Genomic DNA, 22,395 nt, shown 5'->3' on the forward strand with positions numbered 1-22,395 from the left:
ATTTTCCTTCCACAGACACTTGGTTTCTGCTTATTTAATGAACAAAACCCCTCCAAGTGGGACAATGGACAGCTGCTCCGCTCGTTTAATTCCAAATGGTGAATATTGTATTTATGAGGGAAAGATCCAAATATGGTCCATCTGGTACGAGTTACTCAGCTGTTCACTTCACAGAGAAGAGAACGTTTCCATATCTCTCCCGTGATGTTCACATGAAGAGCTGAGTCTTTTAAAGCTGTTCAATGTTTTTCTTTGCTGAGGGGTCCCGTACACATGAGAAATTCCACTAAACCTTGCACTTTGTGTTGCCAAAACAGCAGGGCTGCCCAGGTGTGTCAGGTTCTGGAGTGCAGCCCGGGCTCTCACAGCTGTGTGTGCTGTCATGGCTCAGGTGGCCTCTCTGTCCCACCTGCCCGTGACCAGCCAGCTCGGGTGGGAGCACGCGTTCAACGCCTCTATTCCAGTCACCGTGCTGTAGTGTGATGGTGCCAGATGTGTTGAAATTGGGCAAAATCAGGCAGAGCCATCATGTTTAAGTGCAGCCAGGCTCAGGGCAGCCGTGGGAGCTGGGTGCCGGTTCTGCTCCTGCCTGGGGAGGTGACGGCTGATCCCAAGGGGTGTTGGGGGAACCACCCCATTGCCCCGGTGTCTCCTGGGCTGGCTCCAAATGCCTGGCAGCTCCTCTGGGGTCACTGAAGTTCTAGTGCTGGATGCCACTGTTAGAGATGGATGGTACAAAAAGCTTTAGGAAGTGGAGGAGGAGCTTTTTGCCAGAGATTTTAATTTTGCATTGAGCGTAAGGGGAGTGGAAGGAGTCAGACATAATCAGGAGAGAGTGAGGAGCTGTCCAGAAATAATGTCCTGTCTTTCCCTCTGAAAGCTTTGAGAGTTTCTGATTGATTTCAGGGGAAGCAGCACTGGAGACTGAAATGAAGGAAAGTTGCAGAAGATATGGTAGGTCAAAGATGAGATGGTTTAAAGGATTGGTGATCTGAGAGCTGCTAAGAATAGAGCACGCCAGAGACAGAGCAGAGTGTCAGGCAGTCTGAGGGGATGGATGCTCCTGCAGCTGCGGCGTCTCCAGCAATGGCAGCAGCAGCAGAGGTGAGGGATTTGGGAGAAACTGGTTAGAGAGCAGATCTACAAGAATAGAAGTTGTGCCTGGAACTGGAGCGCTTGATCCATAATAAAGCCTTGACGTGGCAGCAGCCTGGGGAGGGACTGGAGGCAGACCCTGTCCAGTGACCTCGAGCTGAGAAGGTTGGCCTTTGGTCTGGGATCAGGCAATAGTGCCAGAGGGAGGGAGGCACCTTTTTCTCTATCTCCATCAGCAGCCAAATAAGCAGTAGCTGGTTTAATAAACAGGAAGAAAGCAGCGGTTGGAGGTTGTGGAAGGTTTCCTGATGGCATGGACAGCCAGCTCCGTGGGGCAGGCTCCCAGGGCCAGCACCACATGCAGAGCTGTGGGGACCACAGGGTCTCCTCATGGTGGATATACCCAGCTAGGTAAACAAAACCCTCTACAGGTGTATCTGTGACTTAATGCTTTTCCATAAAATATTTATTATTCCATTTTAGAAACTAATTTTCACTGAAAATTATTTCTTAAGAATTCTCGATCACCTCAATTAGAAAGAAGAACAGTTCTAGCACACTCATTTATGCACTGGCATAAATGGGAATAAAAGCCTTTGGTTTCCTGTGCTGCCTGGCAGTCGGGGTGTGCTGCGAGCAACTGCTGCAATTGCCATTTCCATAACACACGCATGCACACACATTAAATTTTGATTCACATCCCTGACATCTAGAAAATTGCTCCTTAACAAAAGGAACATTATAGGCATGCTACAAAATACAGGCTTGGTCTGGCCACATTTTGGATAACGCTACCCTATTCTTTAGAAAATTGGTTTTATTGCTGGTAATTAGGCTAAAAGGAAGACTATTTAATCCTGGCCAACCCAACTTTCTGGGACATTAAGTTCTAATAGGCAGATATAAACTGGTCTTAATAGATGAGTCTGACATCATCTGGCTGCTTATTAACTATTAAACTTTGTTTCAGTAATTCTCTTGGCAGCTCTGTGTGTGTTGCCATAGTTTCTTTGTTAACAGAACAAGACATTAATGCATTTTGAGTACTTCTTGCCCAAAAGACATGAAAAAACACCTTCTGTTTAAAGATGCAAACTGGCAGCTGTTCGGGCGGCAGGCAGAGCCGCGGCAGCTCCGCGGCTGGTGGCGCTTGGGGCGTGGGCGTGCGCCGTGGAACGGCACCGGGCACCTCTCTCGTCTCACCTGGGCTTTGCTCACCTGGGCAGTCACCTCGGAAATGTAGGGGCCTTTTAGTTAGCAGTGGCTGGGCCACCAGAGTGGAGATTTCCAGCGCTGTGCAGTGTGCTTGGCTGGGGACACACGGAGGCCCTTGGGGAGAGCGTCCCCAGGGCTGGGCAGGATGGGGCTCAGCATCTTTCTGACTCACGGACCATTTGCCAGTTTTCATCTGGGACTTGAGCCGTATGCTTTTCATTCCCTCTCCTTGTTGGCACCTGGCATCCTCTTGAGAGCCATCGCCAGAGGGGACCGTGGGCAGTGTGACCTCCACGGCCACGCCGGCCTGGGCTGGAGCTGTTGAAGGACTTTCAGTAAATATGAGTAACATCTAATTCGTTTCTTCTCATCTGTGGGATAGATCAAACTGGAGGATAAATAGGCTGAAATCAACTCCTGTCTCTCGGCTGACAGTGATCAGCTTCAGCCTGAACTTACTGAGGGAAAATCTGTGGGAGATCTGTACAGTAGTGAAAGGCTTTTGTAAATAATTATAGGCTTAAGGGACGTTGTAGCATTGGATAGTGACAAGTGGTATTTATTCCATATTTTGTTCAATATTGTAAATTACATATTTATTAAAAAAAATAATAACAGGCATCAGCTGGACCAGCATCTCCTCCCACACCGGGGTGCAGCAGCTGCTGCCTCTGGACTCCCCAACTCCTGCCAGAGCCAGTGGAGTCAGCCAGCAACTAACACGGCAGTTTTTAAAGGAAAAACAAATGCCTGTGTATATGCAAAGTCAACCTTGGTTTGCCTAAAGCAGCTGGGAAGGGCCTTCTGTGGAGAGGTTACTGTCTGGGGATGATTCAGTGTCAGCACTTTGGTTCCGTTACCCTTGGAGATGCTTTGCAGGAATTCCAAACAGGTAGCTGAGACACCCGTATTGTTTACAGAAGAAGGCTGAAATGTTGCTTTGCTGGATGGGATTTGGGCTTCTCTGGCGTGGATGAGCAGGCTCTGCTGGGCAGGAGTGTGGCCACATCCCCAGGAGGGTGGGAAGCACTCGGGGCAGGGAGGTTCTCCTGTGCTCAGCACAGTGCTGTGACCAAGCTCTGATTTCACAGACTGTTTCTGTTCCTTTTGGAATTTAGTGGTGCAGCTGGGTGGGAGGGGAGCACGAGTCACTCAGCACTCAGAGCCTTGTTTTGATCCCCAGCGCCAGGCACTGACAGGCTTCATTCTGCGCGGGGATAAGCACAGCTCAAGGGCTAACAGTTTAAATACCTCCTGCAAAACCAGCACACAAAGAGGAGGAAAAGTCAAGAAAAAACCACAGAACTTCTTTTTCCCGTTTTTTTTTCCCCATTTGTGCTGGGATGAGGCTGTGGTAGGACACTGGTTTTAAAGCTGGAAGGAACAAAGCAGGTTATGCTCTCGCAGCTTTTCCAGGAAGGGTGTATCTGTGTGCCTGTCAGACACTGGATCTCTATCCTTACCATGAGCACAACACTTGGCCCCTCCTGTGGCAACAAGTCCCTTCCTCCCAGTGATCAATTATGGTGTAAATGTACATATTCTCCATTGTATGAAGATACATATATCCATTATAGTGACTTTTTGATATTTCTGGATACTAGTAGGCTAATTTAAGAAACATTTAGTCTTTCTCTCTCTGTTTCTGGATCAAAAGGAAGCAGATTTTGAACAATTTTTTCCCCAGGAGGTAGAAAAGTAGTATTTGCCTTTAGGGAATAAAAGAGAACACTTTCTGTTCATTAAATCTAACTGGAAAGTGCTCGAGATGTCAAGTGTGAAGACAGAGGCTGAGAGAAGGGAAAGGTTTTGATTTCATTCAGTTGATTGTACAGTTTATCAGGAGTTTGTTGAATTTGATATTTCTCACTGCTGTTCATAGCGAGATGCATGACAAAAGATGTGGCCCAGCTGTAGGGAAACCAGATGGAATATGAAGAGATGGAGGAGGGATTTGGGGCAGTGTCACAGGCAGGTGAGAGGACTGGATAGCCCCCGGTGTTGTCCCCACCTGCTTGTTGAGACTGTCTCCTCCCCTCCTTTTTTTCTTGGGGGAATTGCACTAGTTTGAACAAAGGCAGGGCTTCACTGGCATTTTCAGTATTTCAAAGTTATATTTATGATGTTTCATAGGAGTTTATTCCTTTGTCTATTTACTTGGGTGCTTTTGGCATCAGTTAGATGCTGGGTTTGAGGTTTTTCCTATTTTGGGGGGTGAGTCACAGTGTGGCTTCCATGTGCACTCTCCTGGCAGGCAGATGGGGTTCCTGCCTCCGTGACAAGGCTGGAGAGGCTGCTGGGTGATAGCGAGAGCCCCTGAGCTGACAGTGGTGTTGGGTTAATAGCTCTGGGTTGCTGATAACGAGGATGGGACAGTCTGTGCCAGGCACGGGACGCCAGCCCCCGGCACAGCCCCGAGCGTCCCCAGCTGTAAGGGCTGCCCTGGTTCTGTGAACATCTGGGAACATCTGGGAACATCTCCAGTGTGCAGGTTCTGAGTGTCAGCTGCCACACGGGGACATCGTCACGTGAGGAGCTGCTGTAAATCCAGCGCATCAGCAGCCGCATAATCTGGAGGATAAATCGCGGTGACATGTAGCCGGGAGCCCGTCAGCTCCAGATTACACCATTTGCTCGTCTGTCACCGTCACACTGATTTTCCTAATGCGTCTTCATTTCGGCTTCCCGTGGCCTCCCTGCCACGCCGGGAGCGCTGGGGAGAGGGTCCGGGTGGCTTCCCGGCAGTTTCCTGCTGGCTCCTCCGGCACCGGGCTCTGCCGTGTGCGGCGGCTCCGCTCCCCGGGATGTGGCGTCTGGTGGCAGCGCTCCCGCCCGGACAGGGACATGGACATGGACATGGACATGGACATGGACATGGACATGGACACGGTGATCCCGGGCATCTCCTCCCTCACACACGGCCGTGCTCCCGCCGGGACAGGGACATGGTGATCCCGGCCATCTCCTCCCTCACACACGGCCGTGCTCCCGCCCGGACAGGGACATGGACATGGACACGGTGATCCCGGGCATCTCCTCCCTCACACACGGCCGTGCTCCCGCCGGGACAGGGACATGGTGATCCCGGCCATCTCCTCCCTCACACGCAGCCGTGCTCCCGCCCGGACACTGAGATCCTGGCATAGAAATAGTTCCTTCCTCTCTTTCCCTGGAAATAAAATTGCACAACTGTATTTACTAAGATTTGTTGGATGAATTTCAGTCATGTCCACTGGTGGAACTGCACATTTCGTTAGACCTCAGGCACGGTCCAGCATCATTGCACCAGTGCTTTTATTGGATCCTGGGATTGTTTTGTTCTGCTGTGTGAGGTCTAAGACAGCTACAGAATGTACAGAATATACTGGGTGTCCTTATGCTTACTGGAGTCACACTTACAGAATAGACAATGATGCTTTTCTGTTAATATTTGTTAATACTAGGTAATATATATTCACATATACATTCCAAGCATTAAGAGGATCCTTATTTTCCAGCTGACTGGTATTCTAAGGACATTTCATTATAGCAGACTTGTTGTGAGATGCTGGAATACCCCCAGTTTTGTTTTCCATATAACAGCCAGTGGTGATGGCAGCAGCTCTGGGCACCTTCTGTGCCAGACCAGCCACTGCTGGCAGGGGCCAACACTTTTGTGGGAAGCAGGAGTGAGCCTTAAACAATTATTAGACAAGAAAGGGGCTAATTTGATAATCAATAGTTTGACTGGCTCTTTGCAGTAGTATTGCAATAGGTGTCACCTGCTGTGGCAGAACCATTCCTGTAAGCACCGTAGTTACTTGCCTCAAACTGCAAAAGGATCCTTTCCAACTTTGCCTTGCTGATGTAGAGAAGTGAAGAGGATTTTACATAGATTAGACATCTCAATCAGCGTGTTTCCAGCAGAAGCTGGTGCCAGTTTGTTGCAGTAGTTGAGTGGGAGGAAAGAAATGTGAATTTGTAAGTGAAACAAAACAGGAGAAGAGGAATAAGTACAGGTAGGGGATGGAGAAGGAGAGAGAGTTTAACGTCAGGATCTGGCGTAACCTGTATTTTCCTTTTGTGTGTGATTCCATGATAATTTCATGATGTGAATTCTCTGCTTTGAAAAATGACAGAAGCATGAAACAGAGGTTTTCCAGTGAGAGAAACTGCCTTCTGAACAGGCATGAGCTTTTGCAGTCTGAAGTGATGTCCTGGGCAATATCTGATGAAACTGATCTCAAGGATCTGCAGCCAGTCCTTCAGCAGTGATACAGAAATGGTTACAACCGAGTTGCTTGTGAAAAAGGATTTGGTTTTGAAGCTCCTTTAGGGATGGAAGTGCCTCTGTACTGGCAGGAGGCATCATCTTGTAGGGAACTTGATGGCCAGGTGCTGCTCGTGGAAGGCTCCCTGGCATCCGGCAGCGATGCCTTCGGCTGGAGCAGGTGGCAGGGGGGGCGTGGGGCTGGCGGCGGGGCAGGAGGGGCTCTGGGTCCGTGTGTGGGGCGGTGCTCGGTGTCCCCGGCGGGGCACTGCAGTGAGGGAGCACGATTCCCTTCCCAGCTGCCCGGAATGCTCCTTGCGTGCCAGGGCAAGAGTGGATGGATCTTGGAGATGCAGATTTGCTGGCACGCGAAGTGGGAGTCTGGAGATCCAGAAATAGCGTCTGTGTCATCTGCACAGGGAGGAACCTCCGTCGGGCGCCAGCGGGGTGGAGCCGCCGCCCCTCCCGGGGGTTCCAGCCCCACAGGTCCCATCTTTCCAAGGTGGGGAGGCTGTGGGAATGCTCCTGTCTTGCCAGGGTGGGGGAGGTGTGAAGGGAGAGGGGTGATAGGGCTTGTGGGCAGCACCAACTTCTTTCTCAGAGAGCATCCCGCCGTTCCTACCTGCCTGCTCCTTGGGAATCACTCTGGTGGGAGGGAGCAGAACGGGACCGGCCAGAGCGGTTCGGGAGGTGCAGGACCCTGTGAAAGGGTTTTCTGCACTGGGTAAAGCTGTCAGCCTCAGCTGTGCTGTTAAGTTTCCAAAATGACAGCCATCCACAATTCCTGAACCTTTGCTGAAGGAAAAAACAGCCAAGATTTTTAAGAATTGTAATTTTAGCAACAATCCTTTCCCCGCTGACTTCACGGGAATCATCCTGCTGGCCCCGTCCCTGGGGCCGTGCACACATACCCACACACACCTGTGCCCATGGGAAGGTGGACTCTGGGGTACCTGGTGTGGAGCAGGTCTGTGAGATCTCCCCCAAAAATGGGCATCTCATCAGATAGGATCCCACGGGATCCCTGCTGAGGTGTCCGCATCAGCTGCGGGGGGGTTCTGGGGTTCATACCTTTACACCTGTTACAGAACATTTATTTTCTTTCTTGCAAGTATGATAGTAAAGGGATATTTTTTAGGTGACAAAGTTTTGGGGAAAAAAATAAACCGTTGGCACAAGTGCTGGGAAGCAGGTCAGCTGCCAGGAGGAGGAGCGGGCTGGGCTGGCTGAGGAACAGCACAGGAGTCTGCTGCTGCTTTTCTGCCCGCGCGCAGGAGCTGGGGCTGTGGCAGGGATCCAGATGGGTGCACAGCTGCTGGGGAGGTCCCTGAGTTTGGAGTCATCCTTTAATCATCAGTATCTTGATACCAATTTAATGGTTTGAAGTATTTCTTTTTGCAGACTCGTAAGGCAGCTCAGCAGTTTCTCAGCACAGGATTCCCTGACGCTGTTCCCAAATGGGCACTGTTGGCACTGCAGTCACAGAGCCCAGTGCTTCACAGATAACTCCATCAGCTCTTGGGCACATGCTGATCCTGCCTCGCTTTTCTCAGCGGCTTCAGCCTTGCAGATGTTTGTTCATGTGGGCCATTGGTCCGTGATCAGAGGTGTCTGCTGAGCTTCCAGGAGCACAATGTGCTCTGGCTCCTGCCTGCCAGCGGCACGGCCGCAGTGTGCCCACTGTCTACTCCTCGTGTTCCGCGTGCCTGGGTGGGACACACCACCAGGGCATGGGCACAGGGTGCTCTGAGCCCATCCCAGCCCTTCCCAGCCCTGCCTGCTCCAGAGTGCAGCTGTGACTGCACTCCTGCATCTTCTGGCCAGGGCAGAAGGGCTCACACAAGGTCTGGGAGTGCCCACTCTGCATGGGGTGCTAACATCACTATGAACACTTTATATTGGGTATCAGGGAAAATTTCTCCATGGAAAGGCCTGTCCAGCCCTGGCACAGCTGCTCAGGGTAGTGCCGGAGTCCCCATCCCTGGAGGGATTTAAAAGCCGTGTGGATGTGGCAGTTGGGGACATGGGTTAGTGGTGACCTTGGCACTGCTGGAGGTGCAGTTGGACTCGATGGTCTCAGGGGGCTTTTCCAACCTAAACAATTCTGTGATTCTGTGGGCAGTACTTTTCTGAGCTTTTTTCCTTTCTCCCAGCAAACATCATTGGGTTTTGCAGACTCACAGGAGTGAGTTGTCTCGCAGAGCCTGGGTGCACAGCGTGGCTTCTGGAACATTTTGTTTTCAGTTTAGACAACACTGAAAAAGTTGCGCTTGGCCCCCCAGGAGTCCTAATTAGCTCCGTCAGTGAATGTGCACAGGAATCATTAAATGTGTGTGGTTGGGTTTAGCTAAGGAGGAAGGAACATCAAGAGCCACCTGACTGCACGTAATTAAGTTTAAAGCACGAAGAGTTAATCCTGCTGTGAATTAGAATTTGTGCCATTTGAGTGTGAACTTCTCAATACATGGGTGTTAAAAGTTGGTGGGAATTAGTGTAAGCTGTTATTGAGCTGAACAATCAGAACAAGCGGAATGCTGGAATACGACTGGGAGCAATACTATTATTAGCACTCATGTTCCTGAGTTGGTAATGATCTCTTCGACCTGCCATGGGAACGAATGATGCAGTAATTAATCCACTGCATATGGCAGGGCAGCTGCATTCTGTGATCAGCATCCCTCTCTCGTGGTGTGAATCACAAACAAACAGCATCCTGGAGCACAGAGTCAGGCTGGAGGGACTGGGCTTTGCAGGGACTGGGCCATTGCAGGGCTGTAACCGTGCTGGAGGGTGCTGACCTGTGTCACTGGGTCTGGCTTAGGGCAGGTCCCTGGTGCTTAACCAAACTGAGCACCCAGCTGGTGCAATGGGGTGGCACTTCCCAGAGCCTTACTGGGGCAATCTGTGTCTAATTAAAGTCAGACAAAAAAGATTCCACAGGGCCAAAATATCCCCAAGCTCTGCCTCTGCCTTTGTGCATAGAGGACTTCTCATTGTTTTTGCTTTTTCTTCCCCTGGGAGCTGCAGGCGCTGTGCCACGAGCAGCAACCTCTCCAGCCTGGGGGCAATTCTGCTCCAACATCTCCGCACAGTTCCTGTGGGGATCCAGAGCCCCTGTGTTGCTCCCATGGGTGGCACAACATGGGGACACTTGGCACTGCAGAATGGGCTGTTCAATGAGCAGCACAGAGAGTCAGGCAGTGCAGTTCACTCTGGATCAGAGATGGCACCAGGAACAGAGCACAGGGCTGGTGGCTGTCCACGTCCTCGGTGACATTGTCGAGGTGCTGTGGTCCCCTCCATCCTCCCTTGCACTTGCCACACTCAGTTTCCTTCCCTCCCCTGCCTTCATGATGGGATTAGTCTTGATTTTCCTCTGTCTCATCAGTTCTAGTGAAAGTATTGAACATTCCCAACCCTGGAAATGTCCAAGGCCAGATTGGACAGGGCTTGGAGTAACCTGGGATAGTGGAATCCAACCCCCCCACCCCGGGCAGGGGATTGGAACTGGATGAGCTTTAAGGTCCTTTCCAACAGAAACCAGTCTGTGATTCTTAGATTCTGTTAAAGGTCTCTTGCTTTGTACTTTGGTTTCATGTGCCACTTGTTTCCCCTGGGCTGAATCCCGTTCCTGGAGGCTGGAGGCACCAGTGTGCTCTCCAAGTCATCCAACGCTGGCACTGCCTGTGCAAAATGCAACAGGAGCACAAAGCTTGAACAGGGCCCTTGTTCTGTGGTTCTCAGTGAGGAAAAATTCCCGTGGACCAAACAGACAGCAGCAGCCTGGGCATATCCTGGCTGACAGCTTGCTGGGAACAGGCCTCAGCCAATTGTGTTTTGTTTGGGGATGTGTAGAACCAGAAAATTAAATGTGCCAGCAAGAAGTTTTGGTTTCGTTTTTTTTTTTAATGTCACATTAAAATCTGTTTATTTTGGAGATATTTAGGTAGAGAAAATGAAAAGAAGGAAAACTACAACCTGCTGCCCCTTTCAAGGCAGGTGCAAACCCCACTTGGCCAAGGGCCGTGGTGGCTGGGCTCCAGGCAGGATGGAGTTTTCCCAAGCCAGAGTAGTGGCAGTGGAAAACTGGGGTTATTTCCTTTGCAGTTATCATTAAAGCTTTGCTCGGGTCTACAGGAACACCAGACAGAAGTTGGTCTATTAGTATTTTCACTGGGTGCAGTTTATTAAAAATGGAAAGTCAGGGCACATGGTGGAGACTGTGGGAGCAGCATGAAAAATGCAGACGGTTTAAATTTGGCCCATTGTCACGTGGAGCAGAGCTTAAAAATGGAAACTGGGGAGGGGAGCACACGAAGTGTATGGTAATTCTTCTATGGGATGAGCATGACCTATTTCTGTAAGTCATTCTTGGCTGCCAGCTCTAAGAAATGAAAATGTATTTTCTGAGCAGTGAATAATTTAGCAACTTTGGAGTGATTAACATAGAGGAGAGGCTGGAGCATGGAAGGTGGAGTGCTTTTGGAGTGAGACATGCTGCTGGGCAGGATGGCAGCACAAACCCTTTGCATCCTTCTAGTTCTGTGAATTCACTCAAAGAAGGTTCCTACTGAGAGAAGGGCCAAGATTTAGGTTGTCTCATCCTCAGGGCACAGGTGAACTGAAGACCTGAGGGCGGGGAGCAGTTTTTGTGTCAGACCCTCAGACGGGGCTTTGTCACAGAGCAACTTTTGTTTAAATTGTGGGCTGGAGTGATTTAAAGAACTAACTTCTTGTTTAAGGGTTCTCCCTTGTACAGTCAGGACCACAGGGTGAGCCAAGCTCATGGAAATAAGCAGATTTATTTCTGATATAAGCCCTGTACTTCTTACTCTGCAAGTTGGGGACACTCAGTGGAACTATTACTGTGCCATAAATGTTAAAAAAAATCTGTCCTTGTTGTATTGGACAGGAATGAACCGTGGTTAATGCTTTAAAATGGTGCCAGAACAGCACAGCTCAATCTGCCCCTCACCCAGGCGATGTGTGCTTACTGGCACAGACAGAATTAAACCTTATCTCAAACACTAAAGCACAGGATGGATGGATGGATGGATGGATGGGTGGATGGATGGAGGGATGGATGGATGGATGGATGGATGGAGTGATGGGTGGATGGATGGAGTGATGGAGTGATGGGTAGATGGATGGATGCATGGGGCAAGATGGAGCCTGGCGGCTCAGGTAGCCAGAGGGTCCTGCACCACTGCCTTCCAGTGCTGTGCCTTCTGGAAACTTCAGACAAGGCAATGGAGCTTGACTGGTGGAATTGCTTCCCCACAGAGCAGTAAAACCTGCCATTAATTGTTTCCTGCTTGTTTTTAGGAGAGAAGCCAGCAGAACTCCTGCTGTGTGTACCCGGGGTGAGGTGCACCACACTGGCTGGCAGGTCCCTGTCATGGCTTTTGCCCCTGCACCACAGCCTGTGAGATGCTGATCCTTCCCTTCCCTCTTGGGGAATCCATCCCACGTCACACTGGAGTGGCTGCCAAAGGGAAAGCCAAACAGGAAAATGGCTGTTGGACAGGCTGCCACAGGAGCAGCTGGTTCTGATCCTCCTGGCTGTAGGGCCTCTCTCGCGTTTCGGCCGGAGAATGGTGCTGGTGGTGTCCTCAGGAGGCGAATCCAGAGGCACCAGCTCTCCAGCAGGTCTTCAGACACATCCTCCTTCCACCTCAGTCTGGGTTTGCATAAGCTCAGCTGCCAGCCCTGCTGGCGTCCCACCTCCAGAATTCATCCAGCATCTCTGGATGGGCTTAAATATTTTAGAGTTCAGCTGCAGCTCGAGGGTGCAGGGCAGGCTTCCTGCTCCGGTGAGGAGGCTGAGGAGTGCTGCAGTATCCATATTTTATGAGTGACAGGTCTGATGAGGACGGTTGTGATGAAGGAATGAGTTGAGGGTCCGATCCAGCCTCTGCAGAGCCCTGACCAGGAGGGGAGTGCCAAGGACTTGGGCATCTTCCCTTTCTACCTGCTGTGTGTTCTGGGGGCTGTGGCTGATGGTAAAATACAAGGATGCAGTTGTACTTAAGGGAGGACTTCTCCTGTAGTAACATAAACCCTCTCTGGCTAAAAAGCATTTATTGGAGTTGTGTTTAAGGGCATGAGCTGTTGAACTGGGGTCCCATGAGGCTACACACACATCCCATAAAGGGGGAAAAATCCTGCCTCAAAGGGATTTCTAATTAAATCAGTTTCTTTGATTTTAAAAGATTAAACTGACAGAGGTTAAATTTAGTTTAGATATACAGGAGGCATTCTTCCCTGTGAGGGTGGGCAGGCCCTGGCACAGGGTGCCCAGAGCAGCTGGGGCTGCCCCTGGATCCTTGGCAGTGCCCAAGGCCAGGCTGGACACTGGGGCTGGGAGCAGCCTGGGACAGTGGGAGGTGTCCCTGCCATGGCAGGGGTGGCACTGGGTGGGCTTTGAGGTCCCTTCTCACCCAGTCCAGTCTGGAATGCTGTGACTCTGTGATCCATCTCTGTCATGTGTCTTTCAGCTTAATATTGGAGATGCTTCTTGAACTTCCATATCCTGAATTTTATTACAGATTTCAACAATGTTTTCTTCTTTTCTTCCTCCTCAGGCTTTGTTCTTCATCACAAGGGTCCCCTGTGGACTTCTGCTTCATCAGATGTTAGTAACAGTTGTCTCATAGAACTGGGAGGACTGGAGCTGGCTTACAATAGCAGTGATGAGTTTCTTCCTGGAAACAGTATATGTCTGCTGGCTGGATATTTTTTCTGATTACTAAAGGCTTCTACATCCCTATGAGAGTTCCTTAATTGTCTTTAAGCTGGGCTTGCTCAGCAAACCTTGACACTGAAGAGCCAGAACATAAAACCATGGGTGTTTTCCCAGGGATGGGGGTGAACCCAGACTGACAAACCCCAAACATCCTGTTGTGCTGAGCAAAACTGCTTGTCAGCTTTCAGTTTTGACAAAGACACCCCAAACTTTGTTCTCAGCCTTATTTTTGGCACTGAGGGACTGGATTGTGTGCAGAGCAGGGAACAGAGCTGGGAAGGGGCTGGAGCCCCAGGAGCGGCTGAGGGAGCTGGGAAAGGGGCTCAGGCTGGAGCAAAGGAGGCTCAGGGGGGACCTTGTGGCTCTGCACAAGTCCCTGACAGGAGGGGGCAGCCGGGGGGGTCGGGCTCTGCTGCCAGGGAACAGGGCCAGGAGGAGAGGGAACGGCCTCAGGCTGGGCCAGGGCAGGCTCAGGGTGGATACTGGGGAAAAGTTTTCATGTAAAGGGATGTCTGGCCCTGGCACAGCTGCCCAGGGCAGGGGTGAAGTCCCCATCCCTGGAAGCGTTCAGAAACTGAGTGGATGTGGCACTTGAGGTTTATTGGTGACCATGGTGGTGCTGGTTGATGGTTGGACTGGGTGAGCTCAAAGGTCTTTTGCAACCTTAATGATTCTGTGATTCTATGATTGTTTAAGCTTTTTTCTCTTTTTTTATGAGAGTGTTTTCCCCCAAACCAAAGTGTGTTCCCTGTGGCCCACGGGGGATGCTGACCAGGGCTGGGGATCCCTGCCTGGATGGTCAGGATGTGGAGCTGGGTGAGGAGCTGAAGCTGGGCTGGAGCTTCATCAGCATTCCAGAGGAGTGGTGAAAAATACCCAGTTTGGGTATTTCACCTGAAATTCAGCCTTTTTCAGAGGAGAAAAGAAAACTTCACTTGAGGTCAAACATTTAATTTTGTGTAACTCTTTATTCTTTTTACCTTTTAAAATAAAACTGCAAAAGAGTCTTTATTGTGCTAAAAAGTGCTGGCATGGCCAGTATTGAAAACACTCCAGAAGAGACAATTTTACACGTTGTAAACAAATGAATGGAGGAAATTAATTCAGGGTCCTGGTCCAGCCAGCTTTACAATCCTTGTTGGAATTAATTTGTCTAAAATTACGTACCTTTACAAAGGTGCTTCTGTTCACTTTGGGGATTTTAGCAGTCCCAGCCAAGCCCTGAACACGGTACAGCCTCAGTCCTTCATGAGGCACCAAAACTCAGCCATTTATCATTTCTAACATGTGCTGCAGAAACATTAAGTAACATCCAGCAGCTGTTTATTGGTGACATTACGCTACTATAAACATGCGCTATAAAGGCTTTTTTTCTTTTGTTTCTGTAAATGAATTTTAGTTCCTTGAAATAAAATTTTCTCATCGGTAGAAACAAGGAAAAAAGCAAGAATCCAAGTAAAGTCCAGCGCTGGGGCTGCTGCTGTGAGGCAGAAGTTGACTGTGCTGCCGCATCAGCCCATCCGTGCGGTGCTCCTGTGGCAATGCCCGCACTCCCCGGCTCTGCCCCGGGGCTTTGTCACATCCAGGGAGCCGGGATGGAGCCGGGATGGAGCCGCTGTGTTCCTGTCACTCCTGGGAGGGCTCTAATTAGCAAGCCTTTCAGCCCAGATCCGCGATGCTGTGATCAAACGGCTTCAGCTCTCCTCTGCTTCATACTCGGGGCGCCGGAAGGGTTTGGTTGTTTGCCAGGGAGGGTTTGTTCCAGCTGCAGATGAAGTTTTCCATCCGGGCTGGTGCTGGCTCTGGGCAGGACGCCGGCAGTGGCTGCTCCTGGCACGGGTGAGCGAGCGGGTGTCCCGGTGTGCTGTGGCTGCTGAGTTTGGGCAGTGGCCCCTGCGTGCTCCGGGCCAGGAGGGTGGCTCTGCGGGCTGTCCCTGTCCCCGGCCAGCCCGGCACCCGCCTGCTCCCCTCGGCTGCGGGACGGAGGGAGGCTGGCCCGAGCCCTGGCCCTGCAGGCTCCCCGGGGTGTTTGCATGGGCGGGGGCGAATGGGTGAATAACCTTTGCTTCCCCAACAGCTCCACTCTAATTTCCCGGGAAGCTGTTTAACGAGGGGTACCACTGTGAAATGGACCATTTACCAGGGTGCCCTTCTGGAAATAGCAGCCAGACACGTGGCAGCACCGGGAAATAGAACCACCCTCCGTGTTGGCCTTGGGGCACTGGTCACTCACTCCGGGTGGTCGCCCTGCAGCCAGCCCCCGAAACACACTGCGCCCTGAGCCCGGGGAGGCTGAGCGCTGCCGGGGCTGTGTGCGTGCAGCCTGCATGTGTGAAGCGCATCCTCATCTCCCGTGCTTTTGGCCAGGACCACTGTGAATTCATTTAGGGCTCGTTAATCTGCACCAGCCAGGGCTCAGCTGGTTAATGAGTGACCTGTTGGCTTCCCCGGGTGGTTGTTGCACAGTAACGTGTATTTCTAACAGGAATAGCGCTGGTCAAGCGCACGGAACACAAGGGATGGGGTGCTGGGTTTCCCTCTCGGTCTCTGGTGCCTCCTGAGCTCAACTGATGGAGATCAGATGAATGCAATGCACTCACACTCCTTGGAAGGGCTCCTGGCCAACACAAGTGGTATCTTTTTGCTAATTAGGAATGGTTTCTGGCCAATGCAAACATTTTTGTATTCTGTATCAATTACCCAGTCTGCCTAAGCTGATTTAGCAGTTGCTTTGCTCGGTGCATTTGATTCCTTAGGGAGTTGCAGGGACTCATTTTTAATTATACAATAACTCTCTGTTTTTACACAACTTTAGAGTTGCTTTCTAATAGTAGGTTTGAGTCTGTGGTTTCTAGAGGGGCTCATTTATAGCACTGGGCTGGCATTGTACCCTTAATTTCTTCCATTATCTACTAGCATTCTCTGGATTCCTGGGTAGTTAATGCTCACTTGAGGTTCCTGACAGTCATATTACACTGCATTTCCATTTCCCTCACCCGTGTAATCTTCTCTGTGGATGTGAATAGGCAAAACAGATTGGCCCGAGATGCTGGAGACCGAACATGCTGCTTGTGCTTTCTCCAGGACAAAAGGGAAAGCAGTGGTTTCCTGCACTGCATGGAGCCCTCTGGTTAGAGAAAATAGGATGCCTTGTGTTCCAAGGGTTTCAGGCTCGGGAAGGACTGCTGACATCACCCCATTGCCCTTTGCTCCCTCTCTCCATACAACACCTCTGCATTTCTCTCCGTGTTGCTTTGCCTCATCTCTGAACACAAATCTCACTTTTCATCTTCCCCGTCCTCCCAGTTCACCCAGGCTGATCCTCCGATTTGAACGCTTTTCACACTGAGTCCTCCCGTCCCCCCCGTTGTCCTGTCCCTCTGTCCCAGCTGTTCCTGGCAGGCTCATCCCACCTTTGGGAATGCTCGGAGCTCTCCATTTGCCGTGGTGCTGCCGTGTGGACTCTGCCGTCCCTCCCTTCATCTGCCCCGTCACCCTGCCCAGCCCAGCCCCACCCTGTGGCTCCAGAGGTGCCCCAGATCCCCACATCTGTTCATCCTGCCGGGTTTCCTTTCCTTCGCTCCTGCCCTCCCCGCTGTTCCCCGGTGCCGTGCCCGTGTCCCGGGATGTCCCCTCCGTCCCTGCCCCGGGGCTCACAGGGGTGGCCTCCCCTCTCTGTGTCACTCCATGTGTGGGATGGCTTTGGAGCAAAGCTGCAGCTCTCCTTCCTGCCAGATGAAACTCATGGCCTTTTGTGGCAGCAAACTCGTGGTTTCTGTGGCCACAATTTAATGTTTCTACGCCAGTTACTGGGGTGCTTCTTCCAAGCTCCATTGCAGAAGGACAGTGGGTAGAGAAATGCTATTAATTACACCAGTGTTTAGAAATACATTGATAGAAAGTAGATCATGTCATACTACTCCAACGCATTTGGTGTTACAAGATTTAAAAAATAATTTCTTAGGCCTTTAGTGTTGAAGAGAATCATTCTTGGAGTTAAATGTCCCTGTTGATATTAATGAAGCTGGAAAACATGCAGATAAAGAGTAAAAGGTTGACTTGAACCTTAAAATGTGATTTTTAATTTGCTGGTTTCCCCTGGATTTGAGGGTATTGTAGACCAGGTTTACTAACTGCATCCTACTACGTTGTTCTGCTGTTGGAGATTAATACCAGGTCCTGATGTTGAACCCTCACTGGGAGTCCACTGTGTATCTGAAGTGTTACTTTCAGGTATCTTGCAAATAAATGCAGAATAAACAGCAAAAAATAATGAAAACATTCATAGTTTCAAAATAGTAAAGACAAAGCCCTCTTTTTTTCCTTTTTGCATCTCTCATCCTTCTGTATAATGAATTTTTGCAGGGAAATGGACTCTTCATTCTCTCAGTTTCACTGGAACGTGGAAGCTGTGCATCCAGCCTGCTTTATCCCACAGCACATCTTGTGATTACAATGAGGTCTTAATTACAGGGATGTCAGGGCAGCACCTGGCACTCTGTTGTGCAGTGGGCAGGGCTGGGCTGCGTGAGATTTGGGGAGGTCCCATGGGCACATGGAGCCCTGCCATCCCTGCCACCCCTGCCACCCCTGCCACCCCTGCCATTGCTGCCACCCCGCTTGTCACACGTTGCTGGAGCTGGAGAACGAAGCCCCAGTACACGGAGCAAAGCCAGGCTACGGTATTTATCTTTATTTGTGATTCATGATTTGTCACTGGGTGCCAGGGAGAGCCAGGAAGAAGCGCACGGCAAATGCCAAGATCTTAGGTCCCGTGGTTTCCCTCCCCTGCGAAGGTGCTGCATTGATCAGGAGCTGCCAGAGGGGTCAGTGGAACAATTGGTGTCCTGTCCTTGTGAGGAGCTGAGGAAATACCCCTGAGGGCATTGCAGCACAGCAGATGGCACTGGCTGGGTGTGATGGGCAAGGCAGCTCCTCACGTTTGCACATTGCAGATGGGATGGGATGGGATGGGATGGGATGGGATGGAACAGAAGAACAGAATACTTTCAGTTGTAAGGCACCTACAAGTCCCACTCACCTAGACTTACCTAGTCCCACAGTTTGGTGCTTCAGGGCTGCCCCAAGCTAAAGCAGGCTATTAAGGGCATTGTCCAAATGCCTCCTGAACGCTGACAGGCTTGGGTCATGACCGTGTCTGCAGGAGGCCTGTTCCAGGCCGTGAACGGTCTCTCGGTACAGAAATGCTTCCCAAAGCATCCAGGTTTCCAGGTCCCTCTGCCCCTCTTGTGAGTTACTCCAGCTCGTCCTCGAGCCAAGGCCATTTCTGCTTCTCCAGATTGTGGCTGTTGGAGCCGTGCTGGAGCCAGAGCAGCGGGTGAGCAGGGCCTGGGAAAGGCAGCAGCTGTCACCTCCTGCTCGCTGCCACCAAAGCCTCCACTGGCGCCTGTGACTCAGGCTCGTACCAGTCACCCCCAGATAATCAGCTCCTCTGACTGTGGGTGAATGACAGCTTTCTCCTGTCAGCGCAGAGAGTGGAGCCTCTGGAGCATACACAATTGTTCCAGGCAGGTTCAGGGTTTCTATTTTAGGGATAATCACATATTCTGTAGTGATAAGTTAACATTTTTAGTAATCCAGCGTGTTGTGCACAAAAAGCAACACACTGCTACTATGGTTTTCTTCTTCAAATGCTGAGATTGCTTTTCCTTTATTGGGATCATGGAATCATAGAATCATTTACTTATATAGAATCAGATTGCTTACTGAATCCTGCAGAAAATACTGGAACTGGGAGACCAGTCAGTGCATCATCTGAACTTCCCATCAGCAGAACTCTCTATTAATTTATTAAAAGTGACATCTCTGCTGATAGGTTCAAGAGCCTGGTGAATATTCATATCTAGGTTTGTTTCCTGCCTGCTGACTTGAGCAGGCTTCCCAGATCAGTTGTAGTCATGGATACATGGAAATGACACTTTGGGGTTTGTTTTCTCAGTGGCAATGCTTTTTTACACAATATTACAAACATTATAACAAAGAATTGTCAAAAGCTCTCCTCCTGGAGTGGTGGCAGATCATGAACACTTGCATGTGGTTTAATTGCCAAAAAAATGCTGCCCTTCCAAGGGGCTCACTGTAGCTGGGCATGCTCTTGGTGATGGGAGGTCAGTCAGTGGATTTAACTGCATGTGGAAAACATTTGTTCTGGTGCTCCAAATGCTTCAGCCGGAAGATTTCAGACTGAGTGTTTATGAAGCTGAAGCTGCAGTTTTGCATTGCTCACTGCAGCCCCTCTAGTAGGGGTGGTAGGAAAATTCTCAATTAAATCACTGCTTAAATGAAAGGCCCACAGAGAAGGGAGGTGATGAGGAGGTGACACACCACCCGTGGAGCTGAGCTCTTCCCCTGGAGATGTGGGAGGCTGTCAGAAGGCTGGGGGGACACTGGTGTCCCCATGGGGTCTGTCGTGGGATCTCCTGGAGAAATCTCAGGGAGATCACAGAATCATTAAGGTTGGAATAAGCCTCCAAGATCAATGTCCAGCCTTTGACCAATCACCACAAAGTCAACTAAACCAACTAAACGTGGAGCAGTCGTGGTACATCTGCCCTTCAGCGTCACTGAGGGAGGGGACTGGGAGTGCAGGGAGGCACAGAGTACGAGCTGGCCCAGATTCTGTTTTCAGTTTCACTTGGCCAAGTTTTCTGGGCTCTCCTACAGAAAATGTCCCACAAAAGTGACAATAACAATATTTTGGATATAAGCCTAGCACAGAAGGGTAATAGGAGCTCAATGGGCATGCGTGGGCTCTTGATTCATCCTCAGAGATGACAGATGTGCATTTATTTAAGATCTGGGAGTGGGACTCATAATATTTATAGAGAATTCTTTGTTCCCACTCTTCCTAACTGATTTTGGTCTCTGTGGCCAGTCAACAGGGTCAGTGCTGATTGTTGACCATCTTGAGCTGCAAACCCCCAAGCCCACGCCAAGCATTTCTTTTCAGACATCTGTCGAGGAATGCTGAGGGTCCCCTGCACGGTCAGGGTCTCGTGGTGGAACTGTCAAGGGCTGGCAGCTGTATCTGAGCAGGTGGGCTCAGTCCATCAGTGAGCTCCTCCTCGCCTCATCTTTTTTATTTAAAACTGATGTTAAATGAAATCGCGGCAGTACTTTGGTATAAAAATAATTTTGTTTGCAGCAGCAGCTGATCGAGGCAGCGGCTGAGGTGTTACGGCTGCACGATCATTTCTTGTCATTGCTCCTCCCCCTGTCTCTGAAAAAACAACGGATCTGGTCCAGATGGGTTTGCATGTGAAGGGAGTGGAAGGCTGTCCCTGCCCTCTGAATGCTGCTGTCCTTTGGCAGCACCAACACCAGCACACCCAGCGCTGGCTGAGCACAGGCGGCGAGGGAGCAGGGCAGGGGCAGGGGCAGGGGGCAGTGTTTGTGGGGCAGGGGCTGTGGGCAGGGGCCAGGGGCAGTGTTTGTGGGGCAGGGGGCAGTGGGCAGGGGCCAGGGGCAGTGTTTGTGGGGCTGTGGGCAGTGGGCAGTGTTTGTGGGGCAGGGGGCAGTGGGCAGGGGCCAGGGGCAGTGTTTGTGGGGCAGGGGCTGTGGGCAGTGGGCAGAGTGTGGGGCAGGGTCACTCCACACTCCCCACTTTGTCCCACTTGCAGTTTGCCTCTGAGCTCTGTGAGGCTCCCCCTGGGTCCATACAGGTCGAAGCTGTATTTTAACTTGGGCTGCACCACTAATGTAGTAACCTCATCCAACCCTCTGCCAGTTCCCTCCAGCAGGTGAAAAGGGACTTGAAAGGAACGCAGCTGCTGTCCTGCAGCTTCCCCAGAGGCAAACTTTTAATAAAAGCTTGGCCAATGCTCTGTAGTTGTTTCCCTGTCTTCTTTTAAATGCAAGCTTCTTTGTAGTAAAGCATTTACGAATGTAAATTCTTTTTTCTTTACCTTGTAGTGAACTTTGACCACTTCCAGATTCTCCGGGCAATTGGGAAGGGAAGCTTTGGCAAGGTAGGCTTGAGCACTTGGTCTTGCATGGTTTATCAGGTGTCTGCTGTTATGTACTTGTGTGTTACTGGAACAGTAACAGGGCCAAAATTGGCTATTTTTGTATTTTTTTTACGACGGCTGCTCAGTCAACACAGGAAAAATGCTCAGGAAAATACCTTGTTGCCATTTGGCATTGCTTTAATTCTTGGCATCTCGATGCAACAGATGCATTTTAAATTACCAGCGCAATTGTGACCATTTTATAGCAAACATTATTTATGTTTTCAGCTTGCTGTGGGGATGTCTGGGTTGTGAGCGGGGGCAGTGAGTCAGGAAGGTGCTGGAAGTTGCCCTTGGTGATTGACTGAGCTGGCACACCGGTCAAGAGGGTTCTGTGAAGTCCTGGGCTATTTTCCCAATCAGAAATCAGTTATGCTGAAGAGGTTTTGTTGTTTATTTTTAACTGTTTTTTCTTGCCAAGCATGTGGGAGGATGTGGGAGGTGATGATCAAAAAGCTGTGTATCTCTGGGAATCGGTTACTGGTTGGTTTCCTGGTGTTAGTCCTTTTCCATTCCCTTTTTCGCTGGCTCTCACTCCATCCCTGTGCAGGTGACTCTCAGCATTTCCCCCTGAGCTGGCAGGGCCAGCACAGCATTCAGGGGCTACCTTGGGAGGTCTGCAGTCCTTTTGTCACCCGTGTTTTGCTGTGACCAGCAGTAGCTGTGCCCCTCTGTGCAGCAGAGTCCCCTGTGTGTGGTGGATGGGAGCTGTGGGAGCAGAGTCCCTGTGGCGATCCCTGGACCCTGCTGAATTGGGTGTGTCACCTGCTCAGGTGGCTCTCTGTGCTGTGGGCCGTGTGCCAGGACTGGGGCTTTGGGAGGGGACATGGCCTTGGAAAGTGTGCAGAACGTGCAGTGTCAGACCTGTGGAACAGCCCAGCCCAGCCTGGCCCAGCTCAGAGGGTGACACAAGTGTCCCCACACACTGGTAGGAGACAGGCCAAGCCGAGTGCTTGGGGTAGGCTGCACCTGCTCGCGTTTCCCTCTGGTCGGGTCATCTAGGCCAGTTTCTCCCATCGTACTTTGATCAAAAGCTCGTGCCATGAGGGTGAGAAGATCCAGAT

The 22,395-nt window shown here is 50.7% G+C and overlaps 1 protein-coding gene across 3 annotated transcripts in view; it reads left to right on the top strand.

The window, feature by feature from the left end:
• Positions 1–22,395, top strand: part of STK32C (serine/threonine kinase 32C) — a 68,901-nt gene that overhangs the window by 19,215 nt on the left and 27,291 nt on the right. For 2 of the 3 annotated variants that reach the window (XM_048311648.1, XM_048311649.1), the window contains exon 2: positions 21,237–21,292. The exons of the other annotated variant lie outside the window; for it this stretch is intronic. In XM_048311648.1, coding sequence (XP_048167605.1) covers positions 21,237–21,292 — 56 coding nt within the window. The remainder of the gene's footprint in view (positions 1–21,236; positions 21,293–22,395) is intronic. 3 annotated transcript variants of the gene reach the window in all.

This window comes from Corvus hawaiiensis, chromosome 8 (assembly GCF_020740725.1).
Source record: "Corvus hawaiiensis isolate bCorHaw1 chromosome 8, bCorHaw1.pri.cur, whole genome shotgun sequence".
NCBI classification, from domain to species: domain Eukaryota; kingdom Metazoa; phylum Chordata; class Aves; order Passeriformes; family Corvidae; genus Corvus; species Corvus hawaiiensis.